At 41.8% G+C, this 24,899-nt stretch overlaps 1 protein-coding gene across 2 annotated transcripts in view; it reads right to left on the bottom strand.

The window, feature by feature from the left end:
• The window catches only part of LOC127007082 (extracellular serine/threonine protein CG31145-like), a 294,491-nt gene that overhangs the window by 71,258 nt on the left and 198,334 nt on the right, over window positions 1-24,899 (bottom strand). For both annotated transcript variants that reach the window (XM_050877634.1, XM_050877632.1), the window contains exon 4: window positions 389-463. In XM_050877634.1, coding sequence (XP_050733591.1) covers window positions 389-463 — 75 coding nt within the window. The remainder of the gene's footprint in view (window positions 1-388; window positions 464-24,899) is intronic.

Here is a 24,899-nt window from a genome sequence, read left to right as displayed (position 1 = left end):
CCAAGGAGAGAGAGGGCAGAGGGCGAGGAGGATGCTGAAGATAAAAAGATACAAAAATGAGGGAGGCACAAGATGAGATGAAGAGGTAAAGAGAGGAGAAGGAAGAAGGAACAGAGAGGGATAGAGAGAAGTGAGAAGAAACTGATGCAAGGCCAAGGACACAGAGGGGGCAGAAGGCGAGGGAGAGGAGGATGCTGCGCTGGCAATAAAATGATAAAAATGAGGGACGGACGAGATGAAATGGACGGAGGTGAGCGGGAGTGGCCTTGGAAAACCCCGACTGCCAGGCAACACAAGAGCCCTGAAGGTGACCTCGCTTAGCCACTTCGCCGCTAGAGGGACCCGCTGCTGAGGGATTCGAGTGCTTCAGGAGGGCAGGACGTCTTACCTTTCTTCTACAGGGATGGAATGAGCTTCAACTTTGCGTCCTGCGCCCGGAGAATGCGCTAAGGGACGACGATCACTGAGAGGGAGAAAGAGGGGGTGGTAAAGGAAAGGATAAGGGAAAACATAAGATAAAGAAAAGTAAACAGTGTAAGAAGATGATAAGTAGGAGTAAGCAAGTAGTAATGAATAGGAATAAGCAATCAATATACGTAATAATGGAGGGAGAGTTAAAAGCTGGGATAAGGAAAAAAGAAGGTACAGAAAAGGAAAAAGGTTAAAACTATGACAATTCGGAGTAAATAACAGGAAAAATAAATATCAATAAACAGGAAAAAGTAATAAAAAACTAAATGACGAAGCTTATATGACATTGGGATGCTGAAAAAGAAAAAAAAAACTCAATAACGAGAAAAGTGAAAGGAAGACAGAGAGAGCACACGTCAGAGGCACAAAAAACTAGAAAAAAATAAAACTCCAAGAAATATATACGAAGGTTAGCATAAAAATGTGAAAGAAAACTGAATTGCAAACCTTTAAAGAGAAAAAAACTTTGGTGAGGTTTTAAAAGCGAATAAAAAGAAAGGTGTGTGTGTGTGTGTGTGTGTGTGTGTGTGTGTGTGTGAGAGAGAGAGAGAGAGAGAGAGAGAGAGAGAGAGAGAGAGAGAGAGAGAGAGAGAGAGAGAGAGAGAGAGAGAGAGAGAGAGAGAGCTGGCAGAACGAAGGAGAAAGCAAAGGAAAATGAATAAGAGAATGAAAATAAGGATTGCAAGAACATACGTAGCGAATCGAAATAAAAGAAAAAACATATACATAACATTTGTGCGATTAAAGAAAATGAAAGGAACTAAGGGAGAACTTGTGCGAGGCTATTATAGAAGGCATAGGAAAAAGGAACGAAGGGAGAACTTGAACGAGGCTATTATAGAAGGCATAGGAAGAAGGAACGGAGAACTTGTACGAGGCTGTTATAGAAGGCATAGGAAGAAGGAACGAAGGGAGAACTTGTACGAGGCTATTAAAGAAGGCATAGGAAGAAGGAACGGAGAACTTGAACCAGGCTATTATAGAAGGCATAGGAAGAAGGAACGGAGAACTTGTACGAGGCTATTATAGAAGGCATAGGAAGAAGGAACGGAGAACTTGTACGAGGCTATTATAGAAGGCATAGGAAGAAGGAACGGAGAACTTGTACGAGGCTATATAGAAGGCATAGGAAGAAGGAACGGAGAACTTGTACGAGGCTATTATAGAAGGCATAGGAAGAAGGAACGGAGAACTTGTACGAGGCTATATAGAAGGCATAGGAAGAAGTCAAGATATTCGGAGAAGGAAAATGTAAGAAATAGATAAGTTAGGCGATAAAATATGTAAAGAAAACGGATGACGACACTTCCATTACATTAGGGTGATTAAGAAGCCAAAAAGGAGATAAATAAAAGGAAGAGAAGAAAGGGAAAAGAAGGGAGAAAAGGGAGGAAAAAAGGTGGAAAAGGAAGGAAGAAAAGAAAGAAAAGAGGAAAGGAAGAACAGGGAGGAAAAAGGAGGAAAAGGAAGGAAGGAAGAAATGGAGGAAAGGAGGAAAAGGGAAGAAAAGGAAAACACGGAAGGAAAAGAGAAAAGAAAAGAAAGAAATGGAAGAAAGGAGAAAAGGAGGAAAAGGGAAGAAAAGGAAAACACGGAAGGAAAAGAGAAAAGAAAAGAAAGAAATGGAAGAAAGGAGAAAAGGAGGAAAAGGGAAGAAAAGGAAAACAAGGAAGAAGAAAGAAAAGAAAAAGAGGAAAACGAAAAAAAGGAAAACAAGGAGGGAAGAAAGTAAAAAAAAAAACAAAGAAAGGAAGAAAATGATGACATGGAAGGAAGAAAAGGATGGCAAGGAAGAAAAAAAGAAAAAAAAAAGAAAAAGAAAGGTTGACATGGAAGGAAGAAAAGGAAGATAAGAAAGAAATAATTGGACTAAAATGAGAATAGGTGGAGGCGTGAATGACGAACGAAGATACAGAATAAAAGAAAACTCTGAAGGAAAAAAAAAATGTATTAGCTACTTGGTTTGAAAATAAGTAGAAAAAAAAAAAAAACTAGATGACAATGCTTATAAACCTTTCGAGTGGCTGAAAAAGTCGATCACAAGAAAAGTAAAAGGGCGATATAGCGTTGTAACCTGGAGTATGGAAGAGAAAACCATGATAAGGAAAAGGGGGACTGTGCAAGAAGCTGTATTTGATGACTGGAAAAGATAAGAAAAAATAAATAAACAGCGTTATAAAAAGGAAATCAGAAAGAAAGAATAAACGTAAAAGGGGACTGCGTAAGAAGTAGATTTTGATGACTGGACAGCAAAATACACATGACCTAGAAATACCGTAAAAATCCAAAAATAAAGAAATAAAAGTAGAAGGAGGAAAAAGAAAAATATTGAGGAACTTGATAAAAAAATAGGGAAATGAAAGCGAGCGGAAAGAGTGGAGAAGTATTGACGAACATGTAAGAAATAAAAGAAACAAAAGAAACTATGAAAAAAAAAATAGTGTTATCAAAAGACATAATAAAAAGAAGAAAGAAAGAACGCAATGGAGTATAGAGTAAGCTATGGAACGAAAAAAAGGGACTGTTTAAGTAGTTGATTTTGACGATTGGGAAAAAGAAAATATAGATAATAACTTTAGTGGGATTGAGAAGTAAATAATAATAATAATACGAGAAAATAAACATCATAGAGCACAGAAAAAGGCATGATACGGAAAAGGAGGATTGTAAAAAAAGTTAATTGATGTTTGGTAAGGAGTCGTGTAGAAAAACTTAAGTGTTATCAAAAAGCCAATAAAAGGGGATGAAAATAATATGATGGAACACAAAGAAAGTTACAACAGAAAATGGAGACTGTGTAGGAAGTAAGTTTGATGATTGGCAAGATGAGATGAAGGAAAAAATATTGCGTTATTAAAAAAGCAAATAATGGGATAGGAAAATAACATGATATAAGCACAGAAAAAAAACTATAATAGAGAAAAAGAAAACAGTGTAGGAAGTTAGTTTGATGATTGGCGAGATGAGATGAAGGAAAAAATATAGCGTTATCAAAAAAGCAAATAATGGGATAGGAAAATAACATGATATAAGCACAGAAAAAAAACTATAATAGAGAAAAAGAAGATTGTGTAGGAAGTAAGTTTGATGATTGGCAAGATGAGATGAAGGAAAAAATATAGCGTTATTAAAAAAGCAAATAATGGGATAGGAAAATAACATGATATAAGCACAGAAAAAAAACTATAATAGAGAAAAAGAAGACAGTGCAGGAAGTTAGTTTCGATGATTGGCGAGATGAAGAAAAAAATATAGCGTTATTAAAAAAGCAAATAATGGGATAGGAAAATAACATAAAAGAGCATAGAGAAAATCATAATAGTGGGAGAAAGAGGGAGAGGTACAGGAAGGGATAAGGGAACATATAAGGTGCAGAAAAAGACACAGTAAGTAGGAGTAAATAATGGAAAAAATAAGTGATAATAAGTTGGAATAACTAATAAATATAATTAATAAGAGAGGGAGAGTTGAAAGCCAGGATAAGAAAAGATATATAAGCAGTAAAACAATGAATAAACAGTACAAGAATGAATAACTGATTGACCAAAATAAATTAATGTAGCAAGAAAATGAATAAATGAATGAGTGAATGAAGGAAGGAATAAAGCAACAGTAAGATAATGAATGAAAGGATTAAAGAATGAAAAGAAAAAAATGAATGAAAATGAGCATGAATAGGATGAATGAATGAGTAAAAGGAGAAAAAAAAAGCGTGTAAAAGAGGTAAAGTTAAATGGTTGGTAAGAATTTAGGTAGAAGAAAAAACTTAAGTACAATTTAAAAAGTCAAAATTGATAAGAAAATGAAAATAACATGATGGAGGACGGAGGAAGTCATGATACAGAAAAAAAAGGAACCGGGAGAAAATAATTATGTTGTTTTAGGAATTATGTAAAAAAAATGGGTGATAGGAACTTGCTTTTAACATCAGTGTGCTTCAAAAGTCCAATAATAAAAAAGTGGAGAAGATAAAAAGGAAAATCTATCGTAATATAAAATGAGGTTACACGCACAAAAAAAGGTATAAAAACGGGAAAACAAAATACACAACCTAAAAGTATTGTGATCAAGAACTCCAAAATGAAAGAAATAAAAGTTAAAGGAGAAAAAATAGAAGAAAATGGAAGAAAAATCAGAAACAAAATTAGACAACCAAATTCACATGACCAAATATTTCTGTGATTAAAAACTCCAGTAATAAAAAAACGTGAAAAAAAAGAAATATAGAAGAGGAGGGAAGAAACAAATATAAAAATTTTGGTATAAAAACGGAATAAAAAAATACACATAACCTAAAAATATTGTGATTAAAAACTCCAAAAATAAAGAAATTAAAGTTAAAGGAGGAAAAAAAGGACGAAAATGGAAGAAATAAGAGAAATAAAATAAAATAAACAAATGTGTACAAAAACTAGACACCAAAATTCACATACCCAAATATTTCCGTGATTGAAAACTCCAGAAATAAAGCAATAAAAGTGAAAGAAGGCAAAAAAAGTTAAATGTAAACGAGCAGGGAAGAAATAAAATAAATAAAAGGCGACGAGGCGGAAATATCAGGCGTGTATAAAAAGTTAAAAAAATAAAAGTCAGTCCAGAAAAATATTAATGCATGGGAAAACGGGTGACGGAACTTGCATAACATTTTGAGAGGCTGAAAAATAGAATATATGAGAAAGGTGAAAGGAAGGAAAAAAAGTGGAGCTGCCAGATCGACTTAAAAAGAGAAGAAAAAGCTGGAATGATGAATAGAGAGAGAATGTAAAGAAGAAAGAATGAATGAATGAATGAATGAATGAATGAAGGGTAAAAGAATGAATAACTGAATGACGAGAAAAATGAATGTACGTACGAAGGAGGATAGAATAAATGAATGAATGAATGAAAGAAGGAAGGAATAAAGGAACAGTTAGATAATTAATGAAAGGATGAAATAGTGAAAAGAAAACTGAATGAAAATGAGCCGTAATAGAATGAAGGAATGAATAGAAGAAGAAAAAACGGGAAAAAATGACAAAAATAGGGTTAATGAGAGAGAGAGAGAGAGAGAGAGAGAGAGAGAGAGAGAGAGAGAGAGAGAGAGAGAGAGAGAGAAAATAGACAGACAGACAAAGACTCGGAACACTTGAGAACATGAGCCTTACATCAATGACTGGCCACGTTACACACACACTAACTAACTAACGAGAGGGAACATGAAGGAGGAATTATCGGAACACCTCTCCATCGCCTCTTCAGATCGTCGACATAAAGGGGTGAGTGAGCCAGTCCAAAGGTGAGTGTTCAAGGGATTGACTTTGATGCGTCAGGAGATGTGTGTGTGTAGTGATGCTGGTGAATGTGTGTGGGTGTGTGACGATGTAGTTATAAGGAGATAAATAAAAGGAAGAGGAGAAAGGGAGAAGAAGGGAGAAAAGGGAGGAAAAAGGTGGAAAAGGAAGGAAGGAAGACGATGTGACGATTTAGTTTGTAGTGATGGTATTGATGTCTTGTTGCGTCTTCAATGTTTCTCTCTCTTGTTACGCGTTTAGCTTCAACTGTCTGTCCACGTCCAGCTGTACACTTCTTCTACATATTGTTTACACACACACACACACACACACACACTTCTATGTCCTCTACACTACACAACATACACACGCATATACACCACCTCTATGGTATGTGCATGGGATGAAGTGTGATGATGATGGTATTGGTAACGTTGCCTTTGATGAGTATGAATTGCAGTGGATGAGAGGGTTTCAAAGTGGCGTCCGTTGATGTTATTGATAAGAAAAAGGAAGGTGATAGCAGAATACAGGTGAAGGACTATCAGGTGAGCTATTAATGTCCTCTTACACACACACACACACACACACACACACACACACACACACACACACACCTTAATGAATGCTGCAGGTGTGTGTGTGTGTGTGTGTGTGTGTGTGTGTGTGTATGTGTGATGGACATACAGAGTTCGAGAATACAAACAGAAACACACAAACGAACACACACACTTCAGATTAATAAAACAGAACACTACAAACACACACTGACTCTGGCCTTGCAAAATAAAAAAAAAAAAAGTAACTCGATTAAAACAAACAAACAAACAAATCAAATAGAGGAATGAAGTAAGCAAACAACAAAAAAAAAGAACCAACACGGACAAACAAACAAACAAAAAAAAACACTAAAAAAAAACGAGAAAATAACAACAACAGATGGCCGGACGAACAAACAAACACAGAGAAAAACAGCCACTCATTCCGGGAAGCCTAAAAAAAAGAAGAGAGGAAGAAGGGAACAAAAGAAGATAAAAGAAAAGGAGGAGGAGGAGGAGGAGGAAGAAGAAGAGAAAGAGCAAATAGGAAGAAGAGAATAGAAGATAGATATTGACGTGGTATAGAAAAAAAATAACAAAAAGAAGAACAAGAACAACAACAACAAAGAAAATAAGGCAAAGATGAAGATAATGATAATAAAGATAAAGAGAAAAGAACAAAAGAGAGAAAAACACGAACGCTGACGAGAGAGAGAGAGAGAGAGAGAGAGAGAGAGAGAGAGAGAGAGAGAGAGAGAGAGAGAGAGAGAGAGAGAGAGAGAGAGAACACCCTGGTCACATCATCGTCGGGGGGGGGAGGGGAGCCTTCCTTCAGCCAATCAGGAGCCCGTCACGAACTGGCCTGATTGGCGAGGCGGTGAGGGGAGGATGGGAAGGGGGGGAGGAAGGGGGGTGGGGGTGGAGAGGCCTAGGAATGATGGGGGGAGAAGGAGAAAGGCGAGAAATGAAGGGAAAAGAAGAGGAGAGGGTTAAGGAGAAGAAGAGGGGGAATGGAAAGTATGGAAAGGGAGGGGGAAGATGAGGGGGGGTGGAGAGGGGGAAAGTGTGAGAAAGGAGGGAAAACGAAGGGAAGGGAGTGAAGAGGGAGAAGAAGGCGAGTGGGAAGGAGGGAAAGGAGAGGAAAAGAAGGGGAGGAGAGGCGGAAGGGAAGGGGAAGAAGGGGCAGGTAGGGAGAGAGGAATGGAGAGGGGGAGAAAGGGTGCTTGGAAAAGAGAAGAGAGGAAGGGAGAGTACTGAGAGAAGAGGATGGGAGGTGGAAACGCCGGAACGAATGAGGGGAAGAAGAGGGAAGAAGAGGAAAGAAGGAACAGCGAGAAAGAAAGGGAATTTAAGGGGATGAGAAAGAGGAAAGGAGAGGGAAGAAAAGGGCGAAGAAGGATGCTGGGAGAAGAGAAAAGAGGAAGCGAGAGTATAGAGAGGAAAAGAGAGGTGAGACGAGGGCTGTGAGGAGAGAAGAGAGGAAGAAGGAGAAAGAGTAAGAGGAGGAAAAGGAAGGGAAAGAACAAGAAATAGGAAAGTGTATAAGATAGGAAAAGAAGACGAGAGCAAATAGAATGATAAAAGAACAGAAAAGAAGAGAGAAAAGAGTGTTAGAAGAGGAGAGGTGAGTGACGTAGTGGCTGAAAGAATAGAAAAGAAGAAGGAAAGTGTTAGAAGAAGAGAGGTGAGTGAGGCAGTCGCTGAAAGTAGAGAAAAGAAGAAGGAAAGTGTGTTAGAAGAAGAGAGGTGAGTGAGGCTGTGGCTGAAAGTAGAGAAAAGAAGAAGGAAAGTGTGTTAGAAGAAGAGAGGTGAGTGAGGCAGTGGCTGAAAGTAGAGAAAAGAAGAAGGAAAGTGTGTTAGAAGAGGAGAGATGAGTGAGGCTGGGAATGGACGAGGAGAAGGAAGAGGAGGAGGAGGAGGAGGAGGAGGAAAAGTATAAGGGAAGAAGGGAGAAAGACAACAAGGACAAGAAGAAGGGAAACATAATATCATATCGTCTATACTTACCATCTGTTGAGAGAGAGAGAGAGAGAGAGAGAGAGAGAGAGAGAGAGAGAGAGAGAGAGAGAGAGAGAGAGAGAGAGAGAGAGAGAATCATCAATAAAAAAAAAGAAACTAAAACCAAGAACGAAAAACTAAAGACAAAAACTTGAAGAACAAAAAGAGGAGGAGGGGGAGGAGGAGGACGAAGACGAGGAGGAGGAGGAAGAGGAGGAGGAGGAGGAGGAGGAAGGTTTTAATAATCATAATGTGAAGAATGAGGGGCAGGGAGGTAAAAAAAAAAAAGGAGGGGGCTGGAAGAAGATGGAACAATAATCAAAGAGAATGTTGACAAAAAGGAGAAGGGGAAGAGGGAAAAGGGAGAGAGGGAGGGAGGGAGAAAGAGGGAGAGAAGGGGAGAGAAGAGTGGTCGCTTTCCTCCCACATAATATTTCTAGGAACAGAGAGAGAGAGAGAGAGAGAGAGAGAGAGAGAGAGACCAAAGGGAACGCATGGACAGATTGAAACAATGCGAGAACGGGGGGTCGATTTTCTCTCCCCTTTACACTCTCTCTCTCTCATCTTTTCCCTTCGTTTCTGCTTCTCTCCCTCTCTTACCCTCTCCCCCTTACTTCCTTTCTTCCTCTTTCGTTTACTTTCCTCCTCCCTCCTTCTTTCCTCCTTCTCTCCCTCCTTCCCTCCACTTCGCTATTCGCTTCTCGCCCTTCCGAACGTGACGAGAGGAACGTGGACTCTCAGGCGACCGCAAAAACATAAAAAAAGAAGAAAAAGAAGAAGAAGAAGAAGAAGAAAAAAGAAAGAGAGAGAGAGAGAGAGAGAGAGAGAGAGAGAGAGAGAGAGAGAGAGAGAGAGAGTCCACGAGATAAAGATTATGTTATTACGGGTGGTGGTGGTGGTGGTGATAGTGGTGGTGGTGGTGGTGATGGTGTTGGGTGAGGTGATTACCGTGGCCCTGAACACTCCTCCTCCTCCTCCTCCTCCTCCCCCTCCTCCTTCTCCACTTGCCAGGTGCCACACAGAGTAGAGGCAGAACGCAGCTGTGGATGACGAGGAGGAGTACTACAGCGGAGGAGGAAGAGGAGGAGGAGGAAGAAGAGGAGGAGGAGGAGGAGGAGGAGGAGGAGAAGCATAAGGGGAAGAACGAGGAGGACGAAAACGAGAACAAGGATGAGACGAAGGAGGTGAAGGACAAGGAGGAAGATAAGAAGAAGGAGGAGGAGGAGGAGGAGGAAGAGGAGGAAAGACAAAAGAACGATAATGATGAGAAGGACGAGAGAAGAACGAGATCAAGGACAAGGAGGAGGAGGAGGAGGAGGAGGAGAACAAGGACAAGGACAAAGAAGACGGACGAAGAACAAGATCAAGGAACGAAAATGAAAAAGAAAAGAAAATGAAAGGGAAAATAAAAGTAAACGGGAAAAGGGGAGAAGATAATAAGTCGATGATAGTGATGATGATGATGATGAGCATAACAAGGAAAAAAACAAACAAAAGACAAGGACTAGGACGGGTCAACTCTTGCATAAGGGGTTGGGACAGTACAGGGATGAAAGAGTGAAGATGCTGGTTAACTCTTGCATAAGGGGTTGGGACAGTACAGGGATGAAAGAGTGAAGATGCTGGTTAACTCTTGCATAACGGGTTGGGACAGTACAGGGATGAAAGAGTGAAGATGCTGGTTAACTCTTGCATAACGGGTTGGGACAGTACAGGGATGAAAGAGTGAAGATGCTGGTTAACTCTTGCATAAGGGGTTGGGACAGTACAGGGATGAAAGAGTGAAGATGCTGGTTAACTCTTGCATAAGGGATTTGGACAGTAGGGATGAAAGAGTGAAGATGCTGGTTAACTCTTGCATAACGGGTTGGGACAGTACAGGGATGAAAGAGTGAAGATGCTGGTTAACTCTTGCTTAAGGGGTTGGGAGAGTACAGGGATGAAAGAGTGAAGATGCTGGTTAACTCTTGCATAAGGGGTTGGGACAGTACAGGGATGAAAGAGTGAAGATGCTGGTTAACTCTTGCATAAGGGATTGGGACAGTACAGGGATGAAAGAGTGAAGATGCTGGTTAACTCTTGCATAAGGGATTGGGACAGTACAGGGATGAAAGAGTGAGGACTAGGATGAGGACAACTCCCCCCCATGTCTCTCCCCTACTTCTCTTCTTCCCCTCTTCCTCCAACCCGATTTCCAGAGGTCCCTCCCCGCTTCTCGTCCCCGCCTTTACCTACCTACCTCCTATACCATACTTCCTACAGCCTCACTTCTCCCCCCTACTCCTCTTTCCTTCTTCCCCTCTTCCTCCAACCCACCTACTGCAGTCTCTATCTCACCACCCACACCCCTCCTTACCCCCCTTACCTAGCTCCCATCCACTGGCGCTAAATCCTAGGTCCAGTTCGAGGATGACCACAGTGGCAACGTCGGAGCGAGTTTTTGTCTGATTTCTGTAATCGAATGAGACCACATTTTTTTTCTACATCCTTCATTCTCCTTCTCCACCAACTCCTCCTCCTCCTCCTCCTCCTCCACCTGCAACGCCTCCTTCTACTCCTCTTCCTCCACTTTTTGTTCGTCTTCTTACCTCCCTTCTCTCTCCTTCCTTTCTCCACCTGCAACTCCCTTCTACTCCTCCTTCTTCTACTTCACCTCTCACTCCAGTCTTCTTATCATCCTTCTCTCTCTCCTTCTTCCTTCCTTTTTCCCTATCCTCCTCCTCCTTCGCCCCCTCTTCCATTCTTCTCTCCACCCTTCTCTCCTCTCCTCCTTTCTTCTTTTTCCATCTTCCTCCAACTGCAACTTCTCCTCCTCCTCCTCCTCCACCTGCAACCACTCCTTCTACTCCTCCTCCTCCACCTTTTGTTCGTCTTCTCACCTCCCTTCTCTCACCTTCCTTCCTCCACCTGCAACTCCCTTTTACTTCTCCTTCTTCTCCTTCACCTCTCACTCCAGTCTTCTTATCACCCATCTCTCACTCCTTCTTCCTTCCTTTTTCCCCATCTTCCTCCTTCACCTCCTCTTCCATTCCTCTCTCCTCTCCTTCCTTCTTGTCCCATTTTCCTCCAACAGCAACTCCTCCTTTTCCTCCTCGACCTATCGCTATTCTCCTCCTCCACCTGCAAAGCCTCCTCCTCCTCCTCCTCCTCCTCCTCCACATCCTTCTCACCACCCTTCTCTCTCCTCTCTTCCCGCCAGTAAACATTGCAGTCCCGATCCGTTCCGCGTCGCAGTCTCCGAGGCTCAACGACAGTGAAGATCAGGGTGGGTGTGATGTGGGGGTGTCAGGGGGGCTTTTGGGGTGTAGTGAGGCATCCCCCACCCGCACCAATCCCCCCATCGGCTCCCTCTTCACCCTTTACACCTTCCCCCGCCTAAGCTCCCCGTCCGAAGCTCAGGACGCGATAAAAACCAGAAATCGGGGCATTCTCGTTCGGGGAGGCTGGGGATCATCTCGCATCCCCAACCCGGTTTCCAGAGGCTCTCCCCCACTCCTCTTCTTCCCCCTTCAAGCCTACCCACCTCCTACAGCCTCCCTCTCTCTCCCCTACTCCTCTTCTTCCCATCTTCCTCCTCCAACCCGGTTTCCAGAGGTTCTCCCCACTCCTATTCTTCCCCCACCAAACTTACCCACCTCCTACAACCCCCCTCTCTCTCTCTCTCTCCTACTTCTCTTCTTCCTCTCTTCCTCCAACCCGATTTCTAGAGGTCCCTCCCCACTTCTCCTCCCCGCCTTATACTTCCTACAGTCTTATTTCCTCCCCTTACTCCCCTTACCTTCTTCTCCTCTTCCTCCAACCCACTTACTACAGCCTCTCTCTCTCTCTCTCTCTCTCTCTCTCTCTCTCTCTCTCTCTCTCTCTCTCTCTCTCTCTCTCTCTCTCTCTCTCTCTCTCTCTCTCTCTCTCTCATCATCCACACCGCTCCTTCCCCTCCTTCTCCCCTTTACCTCCCATCCACTGTCTTTCTCTCCCCCTCACCCCCTTCGCGCTGTTGTCAAGGAACCACAATGGCCTTCAAAAACTAGTGTCTGATTTAATTCATTTATAAAGAATCGAATTGTTTGCTGTATATGTGTGTCTGAGTGATCTTCTTTTGTTTAGTCGAGATAGAGTTTTCAGGGGAGTATCCAGACGCCTCGCAACGAAATATTGATAACTCTTTATTGTATTTGTTGAAACCTCTTTGTAGACGTAGCGAGTTGAGGGCTTTGTCTTGTTTTCTAATTTGGGTGCTTTGTTTTTAGTTTGCTTTGAGAGTTACGGGCTTTTTGTTGTTCTATTTTGTTTGTTTTGTTTTCGAATTTGTATGCTTTGTTTATTAGTATGTTTGTTTTGTTTTCTTTCTATCTAATTTTCTTTTCTTCTATCTCTCTCTTTATTTACCTGACAATTTTTCTATATCTATCTCTCTTTCTTGTTTCCTTTCTCTATCTATCAGTCAATCATACATCTCTCTCTCTCTCTCTCTCTCTCTCTCTCATACACTTCCTCCCTCACCACCACCACCGTCGCCGCCACACCCGAATGGAAAACCCACGAACGCGCCGGGAAAACAAGACCCCGGCGACTCTGAGGCGGCGGACTCTACCGGACCCACCTGGACCCATCTGAAGGCACCTGGACCCACGAGACCCTTGCCAGCATCCCACTAGATTCGTCCTCTATAGCAGCGTGAAGAAGTGTGTGTGTGTGTGTGTGTGTGTGTGTGTGTGTGTGTGTGTGTGTGTGTGTGTGTGTGTGTGATTATGTTAACTCTAGTAAGCAGCGTCATCGTCCTCAGAAGCACGAACTCATTGGCGGATTTGTTTTTCTTGTTTTGCTTTTTTCACTATAATTCTGGCTAGACGGTTTATTGGTCTTTGGTTCATCGTTCCTTTTTTTTTTTAATTTTGCGTTTTTTTATTTTGTGTGTGTGTTTTGGGATTATTTTTTCATTTTCATTTTTTCATTTTTCATTTTCACTTTTCTTGCTGTTATTGAATCAACGTTTTTTTCATTATTACCAAAACACACACACACACACACACACACACACACACACACACACACACACACACACACACACACACACACCGCTATCCAGAGCTGAGGTATGACAAGCTAAATGGGTATCAAATAAACTGTGAACGAATGCGATTGCTGTTTTTTATGCTGCGAATTGATGTTATGTAAGGTTTATTCACTCACCGGCGACGAACAGGTACGACAGATTACAGGTGAGGATTAAGTTACCTGGCCGTCACTCTCCAGTGCACACTGACTCACCTGTGGAAGAGAAAAAGGGAAAGTGTTAATAGCATCATCGACAGTTTGTGATAAAAATAGATGATTGAGAAGAAAATAAGGTTGAAAATAATGGAAATATATGAGGATAGAAATATATTGAGGGAAAAAGGAAAAAAATGAGACGAAAGTATATTGTTGAAAAAGGAAAGAAAATGTCGAGAAAAAAATGTGGAAAAGCGGAAATAAATGAGGATAAAAATATATTGAGGAAAAAAGGAAAAAAATGAGACGAAAGTATATTGTGGAAAATGGAAAAAAAAGTTAAGAAAATAAACAAGGAAGGAAAAAAATGCCAAGAAAAAAAATATAGTGGAGAAAGAAAAACAATACATCGAGGAAAAGTAAAGAGTAAAAAAAAGAAAAAAAGTCGAGAAAATTAGAAAAAATAGAAAAATATTGTAAAAAAGGAAAAAAATGGGCAAGAAATAATATTGAGGAAAAAGACAAAAAGAAAAAAAAGAAAATGGGATGGAAATTACAACACGCACATAACAAAAAAAAAAAAAGTAAATAAATAGATAAATAAAAATATCTAGACTACATCAGAGAGGAAAGAACAATATTTCACAACAATAAAAAAATAATAATGATAATAATAAATCCTTCGCGACGCCACGCATGTCATTAACCGGAACAAACAAACAAACAAACAAACAAATATGAATAAAATAAAACATTGCATCACCTAAATAAAAAAATGAAAGAAAACTCGGAACATTCATTTACCGGAACAAACAAACAAACAAACAAACAGGTATGAATAAAAGAAAGCATTGCATCACCTAAATAAAAAAATGAAAGAAAACTCGGGATATTCATTTACCGGAACAAACAAACAAACAAACAGGTATGAATAAAAGAAAACATTGCATCACCCGCATAAAAAAATGAAAGAAAACTCGGGATATTTAATTACCAAGAGCTGCATCCGGAATCGCAGTGTTAAAATGGTCTTAAATGTAATGATATCAACACTTACACACGCACACACACACACACACACACACACACACACACACACACACACACACACACACACACACACACACACACATGCAGCTCCCCACCAAATATTCTCACTTACACTTTTCACTCATCCCTCATACATCCAGCAGCCAGAAGAACTCACTCACTCACTCATTCACTCACTTTGTCTCCGCTTACCCACCTCCGCTCTCTCTACATCACTCACGCACTCTTCTCCACCCATGAATATTGGTACTAACGCTCCCATTCAATCACTCACATTCACTCACTCACTCACTCTCACTCACACAGATCAGTCTCAGTCTATTCATCTCCTCCTCCACATCACCTCCTCTCCACACACCCACACGAACAGTCCAGCCTCCCTTTCCTCCTCCCTCTTCCTACACTTCAACCTCTTCAGCTCTCTCTCCACTTAATGTCCTCATCCACATACCCTCCTCTCCACACACCCACACGAACATTCCAGCCTCCCTTTCCCCCTCCTCTTCCTCCTCCACCTTCCTACACTTCAGCCTCTTCATCTCTCTCCCTCCTCTTAATGTCCTCATCCACATCAACTTCTCTCAACACACACACACGCCCACACACGGTCCAGCCTCCCTTCCCTCCCTCCACCCCTTACTACACCGCCCACACAGTTTGCTAGTGGATGAGAAGGCGCCAGAAGTCAGCCAGCCAGCCAGCCAGCCAGCCCTCCCTCCCTCTCCATCCTCCCACCCAAGCTTTTGCCGGGACTCCTTGGCAAGAATCCATCACCACGACCTGGATATAATAGCGCAGTAAAGCCTTCCGACGAAAACTAATGTTCTTTCATACTCAAGGCTGGAGGGGAGGAGGAGGGAAGGTAGGGGAGGTAGGGAAGGGAAGCGATAGTGAGGAATAGAGTTACGAGGCCGATTGAAAGGTTGAAAAGAGGCCATTGAGGGAAGGAAACGGAGAGTGGGAGTGCGGTAATGGAAATAGAGGGAGCCTTAAAATGGTAGGTGCAGTAGGCTGTGACTGAGCTAAGTGAAAGAGGATGAGAGAGTCGGTGTTTTTTTTCCTCTCTCTCTCTCTCTCTCTCTCTCTCTCTCTCTCTCTCTCTCTCTCTCTCTCTCTCTCTCTCTCTCTCTCTCTCTCTCTCTCTCAGTAATGGAGAGAGAGAGAGAGAGAGAGAGAGAGAGAGAGAGAGAGAGAGAGAGAGAGAGAGAGAGGGGGGGGGGGACGTGAAGCAGTTAGCTAAAGGAGAATCGTATTGGCTTATTTAGTAAAGAAAAAAAGAACACGTGACCTATTAACTACCTGACCCACACCTGAGAAATCCAAGCCAGGTGTCGAGGTCAGTTCCAGGTAGGTCAGGTCACGGTAGGATGTTTTTTTCTTCTTTTTCTTTTAGAGGTTTGTTACGAAAGGTGATTCTGGATATCTGCAAGACACTTCACCTCCCTCCCTCTCCCTTTTTTTCTCTCTCCATCCCTCTCTCTCTCTCTCTCACTCACTTTCTTTCCTTCCTCTCTACTGCTCCCCTTCCTTCCCTCCTGCTCTCTTCCCTTCCCTCCTGTCTGTCTGTTTGTCTCTCTGTCTGTTGTCCCTCCCTCTCCCTTCTTTCCTCCCTCCATCCCTTTCTCTCTCACTCACTCCTTCACTCACTCACTTTCTTTCATTCCTCTCTACTGCTCCCTTTCCTTCCCTCTTGCTCTATTCCCTTCCCTTCTGTCTGTCCGTCTGTGTTGTTGCTTCCTGGTCTTGTGTTTCTCCTCCCCTTTCCACTCACGCGAGAACATAAATAGTGTAATCGTGACTTCCCCTTCCTCCCCTTCCTCCCCTTCCCCACATATACTCCCATCACCTTGAGACGGTAACAGGTATATTCGTGACTTAAACATCTAAACCTTTACCCATTCCCCCTCTTACACACATACATACTCTCTCTCTCTCTCTGTATCTATTTATCTATCTATCTATCTATTGCAGACTTTCACTAGCACATTTTCAAGGAGGGAGTATCAGGTTACCTCTCCTTCCGAAATTGACCCTCCCTTCTGGCCACTCTTTTCTATTATCTTTCATTAGGAGCATGCTTACAGTTTTTTTTTTTTTCTTATATGTTTCCTTTACTGTAAAAAAAATGCAATGGTGGCAAAACGTCTTTTATTACATGCCTAACCTAACCTGACCAAACCTAACCTAACCTGACCAAGCCTAACCTAACCTAACATAACCTGACCAAACCTAACCTAACCTGACCAAACCTAACCTAACCTTAAGCTAACCTAACTTAACCTAACCTGACCAAACCTAACCTAACCTAAATTGACCTGACCTAACAACCTATCTTAACCTAAAGCTAACCTAACTTGGTCTGACCTAACTTAACCTATCCTAACCTAAAGCTAGCCTAACTTGACCTGACCTAACTTAACCTATCCTAACCTAAAGCTAACCTAACTTGACCTAACCTAACCTGACCCGACCCGACCTTACCTAACCTACTAAGCGACTCTCACAGCTTTCACTTTAACTACGGTAACAAAACAGCTCGTAAGACATGGCTACAAAAACCTCTTTCCCACCACCACCATAACCACCACCACCACCACTACCACCACCATCACCACCACCAGAAGCCCCACCCACCCAGCAAGTGCCCCTCCTCTCTCTTTATTACTTTTTTTACCTTTTTTACTCCTTTTTAATTCGCAAAGTAAGTGGATGGCGCAACGCAGCTTCCCCCTCACTCCCCCTCTCCCCCGCTCGCTCTCACCCGCCCATGTGTTGTCTGGCGTTAGGGTGGAGGTGTGGGTTGGGGGGTGGGGGGATGCTGGGAGGTGGGGGTGGGGGGTGAGATGACCCTGGATAAGGTGAATGACGCTGGGCAGTGTGTGTGTGTGTGTGTGTGTGTGTGTGTGTGTGTGTGTGTGTGACTAGCGATAATATTGTTTAGGGGGTAACAGTGCATGAAATTAATGTTGTTGTTGTTGTTGTTGTTAATGTAGTGGTGGTAGTGGTGGTGGTGGAAGTGGTGGTGGTGACATTTATGGTGGTGGTAGTGGATGTTAACGTTGGTGGTAATGGCGGTGGTGGTGGTGGCGGTGGTAGTGGTGGTGTTTGTGCAAGCATAGGTGGTGACGTCAGAGAGGGTGGTGGTTGTGGTGGTGGTGGTGGTGTTGGTGGTAGTGGCGGTGGTGGTGATGATGATGGTGTAGGGGGTGGTGGTGGTGGTGGTGATGAATAATATAATAGAAAGTGGTGATATTGGTGGTGGTGATAGTGGTGATGGTGGTAGTGGTTCGTGATGGTTGTTGTTGTTATTGTTGCTTGTGGTGGAGGTGGTTGGGTTGATAGTGGTGGTGTTGACAGTGGTGGTGAAGTAGGCTGTGGTGGTGGTGGTGGTAAATGGTGACAGTGGTAGAGGTGATAGTGACTGGGTTTGTGATGAAGGTGTTGTTGGTTTAGTGGTGTTGACTGTTGTGGTTAAGTTGGTGATGAAGTAGGTGGTGGAGGTGGTGTTGCAGTTGGCATAGTGGTTAAGTTAGTGATGAAATAGGTGGTGATGGTAGTGGCGGTAGTGGTGATGGTGGTGGTGGTGGTGGGGGGGGGGGCGGCGGCACAAAGGGGGCAGATTAGTGGCTGTCGGGGCACTGTGGCGGGAAATATGCCAATAATTGCCAATTAAAAACATTACCAATAATGCTCCTATTAAAGTGTTTGCGCGGGGCTTAAATATGCCTCATTGTGTGTGTGTGTGTGTGTGTGTGTGTGTGTGTGTGTGTGTGAAAATTCTGTAATATATTAATGCTTTATGGTAATTATGCACACAAATTACACACACACACACACACACACACACACACACACACACACACACACTGGCCTGGTGGTTGTGATGGTGGTGGACTAAAACAAGGTCAGGGTTACGACATGACCTGGCAATGATGAAAAGTGGGAGGAGTTCAGGAGGAGGAGGAAGAGGAGGAGGAGGAGGAGGCAGGGAGCAGAAATGTGGTGGCGTGAAGGAAAGGGAGGAAAAGAGAAGGCAGATAATGGAAATTGGGTGGAAACGAGGAGGAGGAGGAGGAGGAGGAGGAGGAGGAGGAGGAGAAGCAAATAATGAGTAGCGACAGGTGGGATGAGAGAGAGAGAGAGAGAGAGAGAGAGACATTTTTCTATAATTGCATCTACATTCCGAATGATCAAAGGATTTAACACTGAAAAATGATAATTCAAACTCTCTCTCTCTCTCTCTCTCTCACCTGCAGCATCCATTATTTTCTACCGCCTTTTATTCTCATTTTCTTTCCTTTCCTCTTCTCTTTATCACAATCATCTCCTCCTCCTCCTCTTTCTCTTCCATTTACATACATTTCTCTTCTCACAACTTCCTCCATTCTTCCCCCATCATCTTTTCTCTCTAAATATTCTGCCCAAATATTTTCGCCTCCTTCCCTTCTTTTGTTATCTCCCTCACGGCTCCTCCTTAAGTCTTTTTATTCCTATCCCTCCCTGGTCCTGATTCTCTCTCTCTCTCTCTCTCTCTCTCTCTCTCTCTCTCTCTCTCTCTCTCTCTCTGCGTCTTCTTCTTCTTCTTCTTCTCCTTCTTCTTCTTGTACATCTCCATTATTCCCCTTCCTTCTTCTCTTCCCACTTCTTTTCAGTCTTTCCTCCTCCTTCTCTTCATCTTCTTATTTTCTTTTTTTATATTTCCTCTTCTTCCTCTTCCCAGTCCTCCTTGAGTTTTCCTCCATGACATTTCTTCTTTTTCTTTTCTCTTCTTCTTTTCTTCCCCCTCTTCTCTTTTCCCCTTCCTCTTCTTCTTCTTCTTCTTTTTCGCCCTCCTCCTCCTCCTCTCGTCTCCTTTCGTCTCCTCTTTCCTTCCTCCTCCTCCGTCTTAGCCTCAGAACACACTAATTGGGTTCGAATCTGTCTCGGTACAGTGGCACTTTTGAGGCGAAGGAGGCGACGTGTGTGCGTGTGTGTGTGTGTGTGTGTGTGATGGGGGTGCTGACTGACGCGGGAATGAGATGAGACGGGTCGTGAAGCGTGGCTGCGGTGCTTCGTTCAATGTCTCGACTCTTCTCTCGTCACCTTTTTTTTTCTCTTTTTTTCTTTAGGGACTCACAAGGCAGCGTCGTGATTGGCTGGCGTCCTTGCTCCCTCGGCCATCGCTAAGCCAATAGGGAGAGCTGTTTTTTTTTTTCACTAAAGGCGATGAAAGACAATATTGAGTTATCCTACACTTTTTTTTTATTTCGTTTTAACATTTTATATTTCATCTTCGGGCAATAAGCTACAGTTCACTACGGAGAGCTGTTTTTCTTCGTGATATGGGGGGGGGGGGGGGGATTTTTTATATTTCCCTTTCGTCCGGCTTCACTAAAGGCGATGAAAAAGACACTATTGAGTTATTCTACATTTTTTTTTTTTTTTTAACATCTTTTACATTGTATCATCGGGCAGTAAGCTACAGTCAACTACGGAGAGCTGTTTTTCTTGGTTTTATAAAGGGGGGGGGGGGAGGGAGGTAATCCTTTTTTTCCCTTTCGTCCGGTTTCACTAAAGGCGACGAAGACAATATCGATTTATTCTACATTTTTTCTTCTTTTTTTAACATCTTTTATATTGTATCATCGGGCAGTAACCTAAAGTCAACTACAGCAGATTTTTTTTTTTTTTTGAGGAGAGAGATTTCTTTTTCCTTTCGTCCGGTGTCACTCAAGGCGATAAAAAAGACAATACTGAGTTATTCTACATTTTTTCTTCTTTTTTTTAACATCTTTTATATTGTATCATCGGGCAGTAAGCTAGTCAACTACAGAGGATTTTTTTTTTTTTTTTTTTTTTTTTGAGGGAGATTTCTTTTTCCTTTCGTCCGGTGTCACTCAAGGCGATAAAAGAGACAATACTGAGTTATTCTACATTTTTTTTTCGTTTTAACATTTTTCATCCTCTCTTTAGGGCGTTTTACTTTTGTTTGTTTTACGTTCAACACTGATTCATTTTTTTTTATTCATGAAGTTTTCACAAGTCACGTGATAACAGAAAAAAAATGTGGCGAGCTTATTTTTTTCTTATTTTCTCTTTAACAATTTTCATTACTTATCATGTTTTATTTTCGTCATTAAGTCACTAAGTCCCGTGAAAACAAAATATGGCGAGCTTTTCTCCTCTTCTTTTCCCTTTAGCAACTTTCATTACTTTTTCATGTTTCTTTTTTTCATCCGTCATTAAGTCACTAAGTCCCGTAAAAACAAAAAAAATATGGCGAGCTTTTTTTCCAATTCTTTTCCCTTTAACAACTTTCATTACTTATCATGTTTTTTTCATCCGTCATTAAGTCACTAAGTCCCATGAAAACAAAATATGACAAGCTTTTTTTCCAATCCTTTTCCCTTTAACAACTTTCATTACTTATCATGGTTTTTTTTTTCATCCGTCATTAAGTCACTAGGTCCCGTAAAAACAAAAAAAATATGGCGAGCTTTTTTTCCAATTCTTTTCCCTTTAACAACTTTCATTACGTTAAATCCCGTAAAAACAGAAAATTATAGCGAGCTTTTTTCTTATTCTTTTCCCTTTAACAACTTTCATTACTTATCATCTGGTTTTTTTATTCGTCGTTAAGTCACTAAGTCCCATGAAAACAAAATATGACAAGCTTTTTTTCCCTTCCTCTTTAAGCTTTAACAACTTTTACTGATTTGTCATCTTCACTCCGGGCAGTAAGGAAAAAATCATGGAGAACTGTTCTATTTCTCTTTCCTTCCCCTTGAACACTAATATATTTTCATTCGTCCAAGCAGAACAATATGGCGAGCCGTTTTATTTTCCCCTTCAAATTTTTTTTATTAATTCTTCACCTGCGCTCCGGGAGGTAAACGAACGGACACGGAGAACTGTTTTATTTATCTTCTTTTCCCCGCAAACACTATCATTTTTTTCCACTCGTCAAAGCAAAACCATATGACAATGTTTTCTTCTTTTAATTTCTATTTCAACTATTTTTTTTTATCATCTCTTCGGGCAGCAAGTGAGGTAACAAGGAAAGGAGACTGTTCTACTTGTGTTTCTTTTCCCTTGAACGCTTTTTTTTTTTGTTTATACTCATCAAAACTAAAAACTATGGCAAAATTAAATACTATGGCAACACTAAATACTATGGCAACACTAAATATAAATACCATTCCAAAATTAAATACTATGTCAACACTGAATACTATGTCAACACTGAATACTATGGCAACACTAAATAATCTGGGGAGCCATTTGCTTATATTCCCTTTTTAATAACTTTTTTTTTCATCATCACTCCGGGCAGAAAGCGAGGTAACACAAATGACTTTTATTTTTGTTTAATCTGCCTTGAACGTTCTTTTTTTTTTGTTTTGTTCATCAGGCTGTGAAAACTACAACGATATCATCATCAATAACAGCAACAACAAAAACAACAACAACGGGTTCGGAGTGAACTTAATTAATCAGTCGACGGTGAGGCCTTTTTAAGTCATCAAAGAACTATTTTTTTTCGTAGTCGAGTTTGTTTAAGTAAGTGTGCCAATACATTAACTTGATTATCAAAAGAAGAAAAACAAAAGGAAACAAAAAAACACAGAAAAAATATATAAACCAGCTTCCCTTTCTCCCTCCCACGCCACACAAACCATAAAAACAAAACTGAGCAAAAAATTAAAATAGTTATGCATTTAAAAGAGGGAATACATAAGAGAAAAAGTGATGAAAACAAACACTTGGGTATGAAAGAGTGAGGAGGAAACAAACAAACAAACACACACAAAAAACAAGTCTATTCGATACGCACTCCAATAAAGCAGGAAATGGACGAACCGAGCGATTAGTTTGAACGGATATAAAGTTAAAAAGGTGTCATTTTTATTTATGGAAACTGGAATCAGGCGGAGGGTTGAATAGATTGAAGAGACAGACAGACAGACGGATAAACACACACACACACACACACACACACACACACACACACACACACACATTCTCCCTATATATCAAGCTCCAGCCCACACGCAAACACATACACACATACACAAACACTCCCCCCCTTTCACATACATCCACACACCCTCTCTCCTCTTCACGCACATACACATACACACACACACACAAACACCTTCCTCACACCCATACATACATAGAATCGAACTCACTTACCCCACACACACACACACACACACACACACACACACACACACACATCAAAACAAACTGGTGGGCGTCTATACTCTCCCCTGAACGCACGGATCGGCTGCAAGAGGAAGAGGAGGAGGAGGAGGAGGAGGAGGAAGAGAACGTCTGGGAATAGGTATGGAGGCGATGCATGCTGTGGCGGAGGCAAGTTCGAGGCAAGACAAGTTTGAGCGCGCGAACAAGTTTGGGTTGTTGTCCTACACAGCGAGGCGACATCATGAACCCCGAAGTTACCAGAGAGAGAGAGAGAGAGAGAGAGAGCAGAGGGAACTAATGGAGGGAGGAAGAGGAAAAGGAAAGACGGTGGAGGAAGAGGAGCAAAACCAAACATCTAAGAATGAGTTAAACGAGAAAAATTGAAATAAAAAGACAGATTGAAAGAGAAAGATAGAAATAGGTATAGATAACATATAGGGAAAAGAGGAGGAAGGAAAGACGGTGAAGGGAAGAGGAGCAAAACCAAACATCTAAGAATGAGTTAAACGAGAAAAATTGAAATAAAAAGACAGATTGAAAGAGAAAGATAGAGATAGGGAAAGATAACAAATAGAGAAAATAGGAGGAAGGAAAGACGGCGAAGGGAAGAGGAGAAAAACAAACATCTCCAGAACAATAGAAAGTGGGAAGAATTGGTGCATAGAGAGAAATAGATAGAAAGATAAATAAATAGAGATAGCAATGAGGGGAAGGGAAGGAAAAATGGTGAGGGAAGAGCAGGAAACCAAACAACATCCTGGAGACCGTGGAAAGAAGAAGAAAAAAAAAATAGACAAATATATAAAGAATGAAACATATAGATAGACAGAGATAACAAATGGGGAAAAGAGAAGGAAAAATGATGAAGGAAAGAGACAAAAAAAAACAGCATCCCAAAAGTAGAAAAAGAAATGAAATAGAAAAATATGTAGACAGATAGACAGACAGATAAATAGACAGATATAGGGAGAATACTGATAGAGAGAAGGAAAGACAATGCAGTTAGAGAAATAATAAATGAAAAATAATAAAAAAACATCAAAGGTCGTGTTTAAGAGGCCTTCAGAGGGAGGCGTGAGGCGAGGGAGGCAGACACCGCGGGCAAAGGGTTCTTGCGAGAGGCGCTGAAGGGGAGGAGGAGGAGGAGGAGGAGGAGGAGGAGGAGGATTAGAGAGGCCGATGGAAGACGAGCTTGTGTATGTTAAACAGAAGAAGAAGAAGAAGAAGAAGAAGAAGAAAGGAGAAAAGTAGATGAAGTAGAAGAAGCAGAAGAAAAAGACAGAGAAGAAAGGGAATGAGGAGAAAAAAAACAAGATGAAAAAGAAGATAAAAAGGAAGAACAAAAACAAGAAAAGAAGGCGGACAAGAAAAGGAATAAGAAGAAGAACAAAAAGAAGGAAAGGAGTAAAAAGAAGAAGGGGAAAGAGGAGGAAGGGGAGGGAGGGGGATAAAGTCGTGATGGGGGTGAGTTTGGGTTTAAGGAAAGGAAGGGGGAAGGGGGAAGGGGGGCGTGGGTATGAAGGGGAGAGAGGTGGGGAAGGAGGAGGAGAGGAGAGTGGGAGAAGGGGGAGGAGAAGGGAAGAGCTCATATTAGGCAAAGGGTCGTGAGGGGAATGGCGCGAGGGAAGGGGGTTAGCGTGAAGGGGGAAAGGGGGAAGGGGGAAGAGGGGAAGGGGGGGGGGGTAGGGTCGTTTGCAGCATCTGGGCTCATGATCATTACCGAGGGAGCTGATAAATATAATGGAGGATGTGCGGTCTCTCTCTCTCTCTCTCTCTCTCTCTCTCTCTCTCTCTCTCTCTCTCTCTCTCTCTGTGTGTGTGTGTGTGTGTGTTACATTGTTTGCTTGTCTATTTGCTTGTTTTTGGTTGTTTTGTGTTTGTCTGTCATTTTGTTTGCCTGTTTGTGTGTTTGTTTGTGTGTCTTCCTCTCTTTTTTTTTTTTACCTGTTTGTCTCCCTCTCCCCCTCTCTCTCTCTCTCTCTCTCTCTCTCTCTCTCTCTCTCTCTCTCTCTCTCTCTCTCTCTCTCTCTTCACTCCTCCATTTTTTATATTTTCCTCTTCCTGTTCTTTTTTTTTTCTCCTCTTTTCCCGGAATCAAACATCCTCGCCTTTACACTCTGCCATGTTTTTTTTTTTTTGGGGGGGGGGAGAGGGGGGGGAGGGGGGAGGAGAG

The sequence above is a fragment of the Eriocheir sinensis genome, chromosome 34 (genome assembly GCF_024679095.1).
Source record: "Eriocheir sinensis breed Jianghai 21 chromosome 34, ASM2467909v1, whole genome shotgun sequence".
Taxonomy (NCBI): domain Eukaryota; kingdom Metazoa; phylum Arthropoda; class Malacostraca; order Decapoda; family Varunidae; genus Eriocheir; species Eriocheir sinensis.
Note: the sequence above shows the minus strand (reverse complement) of the source record. Positions and strands in the feature narration are given on the sequence as shown.